Source organism: Schistosoma mansoni, chromosome 2 (assembly GCF_000237925.1).
Source record: "Schistosoma mansoni strain Puerto Rico chromosome 2, complete genome".
In the NCBI taxonomy this organism is placed as follows: Eukaryota; Metazoa; Platyhelminthes; class Trematoda; order Strigeidida; family Schistosomatidae; genus Schistosoma; species Schistosoma mansoni.
The window spans coordinates 8912243-8921619 of NC_031496.1; the positions used below are offsets into that span (position 1 = coordinate 8912243).

The 9377-nt window shown below is 35.0% G+C and overlaps 1 protein-coding gene across 1 annotated transcript in view; it reads left to right on the plus strand.

The window, feature by feature from the left end:
* Nucleotides 1-9377, plus strand: part of Smp_147570 (hypothetical protein) — a gene marked incomplete at its 5' end in the record, with an annotated part of 20402 nt that extends 11025 nt beyond the window's left edge. The window contains 5 exons of the mRNA XM_018795584.1: nucleotides 1076-1897; nucleotides 3292-3610; nucleotides 5784-5932; nucleotides 6987-7029; nucleotides 9030-9377. Coding sequence (XP_018649883.1) covers nucleotides 1076-1897; nucleotides 3292-3610; nucleotides 5784-5932; nucleotides 6987-7029; nucleotides 9030-9101 — 1405 coding nt within the window. The 3' untranslated portion in view covers nucleotides 9102-9377. The remainder of the gene's footprint in view (nucleotides 1-1075; nucleotides 1898-3291; nucleotides 3611-5783; nucleotides 5933-6986; nucleotides 7030-9029) is intronic.

Consider the following 9377-nt stretch of genomic DNA (forward strand, 5'->3'; position numbering starts at 1 on the left):
AACCCTCCTTCTTTACCCGGGCTTGGGACCGGCAGTAACTCTAGAAGAGCTACAGGCGGACAGGAGAACATTATGGAAACTTCTTCAAAACTATGGAGTTCCTGAAAAGATTGTCAACATTACCCAAAACTCATACGATGGACTACAGTGCAAAGTGGTGCATGGAGGACAGCTGACAGAAGCATTTCCAGTAAGGACCGGAGCATGGTGGTCTAGCTTCAATTGACTCATGATTTCAACTATGAAAATACTGAAATCTCCACAAAACCCCTTGTGATCTAAAATGTGTATTAATCAAAAACTTAACAGAAGTCAGGTCTGTATCAGTAATGTTAAATCACTGTTGAGAATTGACAACAAGTGTGCTAATTGTTAGTCTCGTGCTTGTTAACTATTATCATGTAGACGTCTTCTCAGTTTGATTCTCGCTAGTCAGTTAATTTGGTGGTTAGATTTTATGCCTAATCAGTTGAATGCAATCAACACTATTGACTAGCAATAAGTGACATTGGCTACTAACCGGTAACTTATTTATTATAAATGTCAAATAAATTATATAGGTCCCCCAAAATTTTTGTGGGTTTATTTAATTATGAAGTCACTGTTCATTGAAACACGACCTGTGGATTGAAAAGTAAAATTTTATGTAAGTTTTTATTATAGAATATGATCATTTACGAAATTATTAAAAACGATGATGTACCAAACGACTGTATCGTCCTAATGTAAGACACCAATACACACACACACTATCCATCTGTCTATTCGCTGTATTATGCTATCGATTTCCACAACTCTTATTTCGGTATTATTCAACCACTAATAAACTTCAAGAAAACTTCCTGTAGTTGTGGGGATAAAAATTAAAAACTGAGTATTTTGTACAAGATACTAAATCAAGGAACTGGATATTTACATAATCATTGTCTAGAACTCCTCACTTGTTTCAAATGTAACATATTACCATTAAATTCCTTATTTTCCTTTTTAAACCTGACATTATTGTTTCATTCAGTTGAATGATGCATATTTTTTCTAATTTTCCTCCTCTCCATATTATTTCACTCTGTCTTAGATCTTCAGCCAAAGTTAAACTGAGTTTGACCAAATTAAAAGCGGCTGGTTATCAAGTAGATACATCTATTGGATTAGGTAAAAATCCAGAAATGACTAAAACATCGCAAGAATCATCATCATTCCAATCCTCTTCATCAGTGGATAATATTAAAAACTCAAATTTATCTGACAAGGATATCCCATTAATTACAGGAAAGGATTCTCCAATTATTATTAATCAAAGTAATAAGAAGGTAACCGAAGAAAACTCAGAAAAAATTCCAAATCACAATAATCAAGTAACAACCGAACTTAATGAAGCAGAAAACAAACTTGTATCTGTACTACGTCGACCATCTGCTGGTTCTTTAAATTTATTAAGACATTTAGAACAAGAAAGTGAAAGTGACCCGGTTTCCGCTATATCCAAAACTGCTACTAAACGACTTGTGAATAAATCAAATTCTGAAAAATCTCTAAACATTTCTCAAGAATTTAGCTCACGTCTAAATTCACCATCTCATGTAACGTTTGCTGAATTTTTCTCTAATATTAATGGAAAACATAAGCATTCAGTATCGACACTGCCTGCCAATATCAAGCCTAGTCTGAGTAATAAATCAGAACAACTTATTGATTTAGGTCCTTTACCATTGACGACTAGTCCTCAGACAACATTGTCACGATCTGTGTCATCATCTTCATCATTGATAACAGATGCAGCACGTTTGCGTGCTACAGCTTTAGTTAATGCTCAAGGAGGTGTGAAGAAAATGACTGAAAAGGAAACTTTGAAACGGAAAGCAAATTTTTCGAATGTATCATCTTGTTCAAAAGTGTCGTAAGTATTTTGCCTACTTTTTTCGTTGATTGAATAGGATTTAATAAATCGTACATAAAAAAAGGAAATATGCCTAAATCATTCATCAAATAATAGAACATTTGATTTTTTCGGTCTTCCAGTTTTACCTTTAATGATGATTTTTTTCACCAAAAAAATCTTGTCATTTTGGGATTCCGAGAGAAAACCGGCTACACATAGTTCATAGGTGTTTATTTTATAAATACTAATCGAACAAGGAGTTTGAAGGCATATTCTTCATGTCTATGTATTTTGAGTACTTAATGCAATATGATTGTGGGTGTTTCGACTCGTGTTGTGTATCAAACTCTTAAGATAAGATGCTTAAGTATGTAACATCAAAACTATGTAATTTTAATATTTTTCTCATGTTCCATTAAAAATGATTAGCTTAAAATCTTCTATTCTATGTCTAGCCTTCATACAATTTCAGCTAGAAATGTTTTATGGTCGTGTACTTCATTTTATTCATTAAAGTATTATTATCTAGAATCCGTAATCTAGTTGTTTAGACCTCCATAAAATCAAATATGTTCAACTGTATATATCGAGATACTATTGGTTAGTATTGGGGTTGCTGAATAATTTATGCTCATAATAATGAAATATTCATATATATTTATGTGGGATTGGAACTTCACTCCCGTGACTCGAACTTAACAGCTTAGGGTTTCGTGGTGTATATGTCTCATTTAGACTATTAATTTATCAGAAGGGGTTTTGTGGAGATTTCAGTATTTTCATAGTTGAAATCATGAGTCAATTGAAGCTAGATCACCATGGAAAACCTGGAAGCACTGGACGGCCGTTTCGTTCAAGAGATATTTCCTGGAGTTCTAGTGAGAAGCAGTGACCAATGGAATTCAACCACGTCTGTTGAGAGATAGGAACTCACTGAAGACAAATAGTGAACGGTTGCTCAAATTTCATGGATTGGTTGAAGCTAGACATTAACACCATCGGATGCCGGCTCAGTAGTCTATCGGTTAATTGCTCCGGCGCGAGACTGGTAGGTCCTGGGTTCGAATCTCGCGAGTGCGGGGTCGTGTATGCGCACTACTGAGGAGTTCCATAATAGGACGAAACGGCCTTTGTCCAGTGCTTCCAGGTTTTCCATGGTGGTCTAGCTCCAATTAACTCATGATTTCAACTATGAAAATATTAATTTATCACCTACTGATCGACATTTCCCATTTTCAATCATTTTATGAACCAGTGCAACTCTTATTTAATGTCATTCTTGAACTTTAATTTTAATTTTAGACTTATTAGACTTTATTTATCACGATCCCCTACTAGGGGTGACTTAAATAATGAGGTTCTATCTCACACCCTATATATTAATTTTTTCCTATTCGTCTACTTTTATACAGGGTTTTATCTGAAATTCTAGATAATAATCCTTCAAAACGTGCGAAACTCACTTCTTCTTCATCATCTTCATTGGATTTAAAAACTAATCAGCATTCAAATGATGAAACAACTCGAAAATTATTAAAAGAAAATCGTGCAAAAAAATTAACTGAATTAGCTAAACAAATTAATCAAGGTTCAGCGCATAAAAATCTAGTTGATGTACTTGAAAATCAAACTGAACAAATTCGTTTGAGTAATTTAGAAAAACGTGATGAATTTGAACAGAAACTTGTAAATCAAGATAAAGAAGCATGTACATATGTAATCTGTGAAACGGTAAATATTATTGAATATTTTCATCAATGCAACTTAGATTTACCAGGCATAAGTTTATGTATTCGGTTTTGAACTACATATTTTTAGTTCGAAAACTATTAGTACTGTCTGGACTACCCAAACTGAACTAGGTGGGATCGAACCTGTAATCTAATTATTGAAAGTCAAATACTATAACCGCCAAAATCCTACTCCCGAGACTGTAAGCGTTGTTTTATAATTCAGTGGAAAATATGGATTATGTCAATGATCTGAGGTTTTGAGCTTGCGTGGTAGATCTTTTGGTACCAAATTCTTATATGTATTTATGTTTGGTTTCCCCCTTATTTCTTCCGTAACTTACTTAATCCATTCCAATGTGATGTGAGAACATTCCGTGTTAGTTGTCACATCGAATTAGATTTATCCTCAGTTCGTTCCCGAATTCCCTTGTATGATCGAGAGTGGGGAGAGTCCACTCTCCCTCCTGAAATGCTCTTATATGGCAACGCGATATAACCTCTACCAAGGTAGTCTACCCACTGGCTTCTCGTGGAGCGGGTCTCATTTAGGAAGTTGAGATGACGAAAATCTAATGTCTGTTGCTTGAACCCGGTTGGTGGGTCAAGTTAAAAATTTGCTATGGTATCCAGGATATGATTTTTACCGATCTCTGTTAATTACTATTTTCTTGTGATCTAGCCATTAAGTTGCAGTGAGTTTTGTGGTTTAGACATCTATTCTAAGAGCCTGATTACTGCTTTCCGATTGGCTCAAAAATTTACCACAACAATAAACTTACAGCATTACTAAACACCATAAAACCACAATTATATTCTTCTAATCGTCTTTCATTTATTGTCAATTACTATGAAGTTCCACCAATCTAATTTTTTATTTAGTCAATAAAAGCTGATAAGCAAAGATGGATAGTAGCTAGCAGTGGAGTCCAGAACGCGCGTTTCGTCCTATTTGGGACTCGTCAGCTGGATGTACCTGCATCTCAAAGTTAATGTTCACTCTGGGACTCGAACCCAGCACCTTCGCTTCAAACGCCATGGCGGTATCCACCCGACCACTGAGTCCTGATAGCCACTTGCTTGTGCAATGGGGTGAAGTTGAAATTCACTCAGTATTGTTTGTTTGGATCTTCCCATTGATGATTTTAGGACTGCAACTGGTCAGTCTTTGCTTACCATGCTTGTGAATTTAGGCTATATCGATGCAATACGCACAGTATGCACATATGCCAATTAGAGACTGACCAGTTGAAGTCCTAAAATCATCAATGGGAAGATCCAAACAAACAATACTAAGTGAATAAAAGCTGAGTTGCTGTAAAACTCTAGTCAAATTATAACTTGTCACTTCTCAGTCATAACTAAACTATTAAGTCTAGTAGTGCAAAAGTTATGCTCCGTAAGATTACCATCAGTATTCTACATTTTGCTTACTAACTGAATTTTATCACCATGTTTATAGAGTTTTTATTTCCTCGTCGTATAATTTTCTTAGACTTAATTTGTGAAGTACATACATGTTTTAAGTATCGCCAGTCGGTGTTTACTTCTAAGGGCGATGCTTATTGGTGTAGGAGTAGGTTTTAAGAAAACAGGTGGCTGCTAAAACAAAATGTGGTTTCAGTTCATCATTAACATTAAGATGGAGTTATGTTAGGTGCAGACTACATGATTGAGATCCGAGCCATTACCGTAACCAAGGTTTAGAGACTTCGGGTGATGTGGCTCATAATCAGTCTCAAGCGTACATGTTTATTCACTCTTTGCATTCTCGTAAGTTTTGAGTTTCGAAATCATCTTATACTTTTTTATTCAGCTAATTCATTCTCCCTGAATTATATACCTAGTTTTTTCTACTACTTACATTGGTGTCACTAAATCTACTACTCTGGTTTATGTCTAGACAGTTTTGTCATTCTATGATGTTGTAGTGTGGGAACTTGAACTGATGCACATATATGCCAGGTTCTACGTTTCGCTTGACTAACTGGCTAATGTGTGAAATATGAAGAAAGAAATACTCAGGTTGTTTTAGGGGAAAATTGGCTGAATTTAAACAAAATAATTTTTAATGATCACCCTCCCCAACCTACATTTTCATGATTGAAGATATTGTTTGATTAACTACTTCGTCAGTATGCCCCAATATGATTATTCTTTTTTTCTATTTCTAGTGTAACTATCGTGCTCTTAAAACAGCTCCTAACTGTCGTACCAGTAATCACCAAATTAAATATGTAAAGGGCTTCAAACATTATTTTCGCTGTCGTCAGTGTTCAAAACGAACTGTATCATTAGACCGTTATCCTTCAAAACCATGCGAGTGAGTTACGATAAAATTTGATGTGGTTATTGTTCTTTTGTGTGTGTGTGTGTGTGATAAAATTTTACAAATTCTTCCATATATATAGGCAATCCTTCTAGATGGGTTATGTGATTTATTCAACATCTACCCCAATCAGCCATCATATAACCTTGACCTATTAGTATGCACATGTTTAATGAAAACTGTTTGGTATGTGTGTTTACATTTCACGGTATGAACAACGAAAACAGTTATATATAATTTATAGTGCACAGCACTCACAGAACAGTTAATTCAGTGCAAGTAATTCATTCTAATTGATCTTCAGTTTTAAGTCAATATTATTATCACACAAACACCAGACTAGTAGTCTAGAGGTTAAGTGTTCGTGCCCGAAACCGTAGGTCCTGGGTTTAGTTCCCGTATTCGGTATCGTATATGAGCATCGCTGAGGAGTCCCACAATAGGATGAAACGGCCATCCAGTGGTTCTAGGTTTCTAATGTTGGTCCAGCTTATACTGAATTGTGATTTCAACTGTGAAAATACTACAACCTCCACAAATCCCCCATCCTAATAACATCCATTATTGACCAATTCGCTTGCCTTTTTCAAACCACTGGTTACAACATTGATTCCGTCATTGTAATTCATAGTTGATGGTTTCACTCTCGTTATTTCTAATCATGGTTTTATGATAATCGCTTCCAAACATCTAACATTAAAGAAAGACATTGGAGTTAATTGGTACATTTTCTTTCTTTAATAGTAAATTTAAATCAATTCTGTAAACAAAACACTTCATGACTATTTATTTTTTTACCGATGAGTATGAAGGCACTAAGTTTCCTCGTTGTCACTATTCTTACTGACAGCGTATTTATTGTTTTACTTCTCCTAATCTGTATTTAATGAACTTAATCGTTTACATTGTTCTACCCAAATCTCTCTAACTCTCAAGTTTTCTCATCTTGTTTTCCAATCTTATCTGGAAGAATATATTTCTATATATGTGCATCAAACATTATATGACCACATTGCTTACAATTTTGTGGAATTTTTATTTCGTTTAGACATTGTGGTGAATCTTTATTTGAAAAAACTGGAGTAATGAAGGTAAGCAATTGATTTAAAAGATATGATCAACAAGTTTTCTGTTACTAATCAGCTAATATTCACTTTATGACTACTAGACTATCTTAAGACATTCCGGTAAAAATTACTTTTTACTAACGACCTTCCTAGGCTCTTAAACTGACATTGACAAAGTAAAACCGATTTCAATCGGTCAGAATGCAGGTGACATACGTCAATTATACATTACATAAAAACTCGTCTTCACCTCGTGACTTTGCACCTTTTCTGGATTTCATTTGATAACCACGATCATAAATAATAGCATTTCCTAATAATATGTTTCGTATATGTTGTAGTATAACATCATTATTAAAATTGGCAATTGAGCTATCTATAGGCAAGATTATCGTTCAAATCCATTCGTTATGACATTGAAGTCACGACTTGAAATATGATTGATTCGTCTGTAGAATATTCTTTTCTCTTTAAATATTCCATAAATTATAGCGAGTTTGTGTTACACAATATTATTTGATTTTACTGTATCAAATGATAATCATATTTCTGTCAAACATTTACACAAAATTAAAATTATCAGAAGGGGTTTTGTGGAGATTTAGTATTTTCATAGTTGAAAGCGTAAGTCAACTTCGTGGATCAGTTAAAGTTAGACATTAACACCGTTGGATGCCGGCTCAGTGGTCTGTCGGTTAAGTGCTCTGGCGCGAGACTGGTAGGTCCTGGGTTCGAATCTCGCGAGTGCGGGATCGTGTATGCGCACTACTGAGGAGTCCCATAACAGGACGAAACGGCCTTTGTCCAGTGCTTCCAGGTTTTCCATGGTGGTCTAGCTTCAATTGACTCACGCTTTCAACAAAATTAAAAGATGTTTACTATGTCATTCAATAATTAATGTGTGTACCACATTGTTATCTTTACGGAACCTTGATGTTTTCAAGTCTTCCGACTATGTGATACCCAACTTCTTGTAAAATGTTCCAGGTAAAGTGGTACATTTAAAGGATATGAATTTACAGTTGAATATTCGGAATGATGAGTAGATCACAAATAAATTTAAAATTTCAAACCAGAACTAAATGATACATATTATTGGCTTAAATGACCCTCTGTTCTACCGATATAATATTGCCTTGAATAACCTCTCAATATCCATTATTCGACAATTGTATGTTATTTATTTTTATTTATTTATTTAAACACATAAATATTGGTACAAGGAAGCATCAGATACATATGCGCCACACAAATATCATTCGATTTGTGTGTGGACTATGATACTGCCTGAGTGCGGAAACTGAAGCAGGTGGTTTTCTTAGGGAGCCACACCCGGAGCCTTTGACCTAAAGATCTGATCCACAAGGCAGTGGAACATCGTAAGGAGATGCAGTCCCATGATAGCCGGTGACCAACGATTGGTTCATACGCCATTTGTTCCCTCAGGATACTGGAGCCAGCCCATGTGCACCATTGGTTTTGAATTAGGGTTTTCCAACTCCCCTAGGTGGACTCACCGTGTTCCCCAACCCGGTTAAAGCTCCGGACATTCGCTTTTCGTCCTTTCAATTACGTAAACAACAGTAATGCCTTGAGAAGGCAGTGAGTAGGACTTCCCTGACAGAGGCTGTATACGCGTGGCCATGTGAGAGCATTCCGAGAGAGAGAGAGGGCGGACTCTCCCCACTGTCGGCCGTACCAGGGCATTTTGGGGCTTGTACGTTGTAACCATTACCTAATTTCTTACTTTTGATTGGTATCAAAGGAGATGAATTCGTTTATGTATTAATAACGGTTAATATTAATAGTTATTCAAAATTATATTGTTTCGTACTTTGAACACGGTCATTTAGAAACATACTCCATTTAGATTCATGTTGTTATGAAATTATGGATAACAGTGCTCAGTTGTTTTATTTATGGCAACTTGGACCGATGCATAAATGTGCCTGGTCCAACGTTGTAGCTGACTGATTGACTGTTTTATTTCACGATCTTTTTTAATTTTATTTTACATTTCAAAGGAACGCAAAGGTGTATTATTACCTCATGAACAACTTTTACCTCGTGGTATTGAAGAGAAATTTCTTAGCTAATTTCTTTCATATTATCATTACTGATGTAGACAGTAGTTATGTAACATATTGCATTTATTTAAACTATTTTTTTATGTCACTATTCAAGAATAATGTGTAACTAGATGTGATTTCAAAGCTGTTTTTTATTCTGTATGAAGTAATGCATATTTTTGTAATCCTTTCTTTTCATATTTTATTCCATCTGTTCGCAAATGTGATCTCAGATTTTGTAGAACATAATGTTTATTTATTTTGTTTTAATAATGTGGTACAAAATATATAGAGATTTGAATT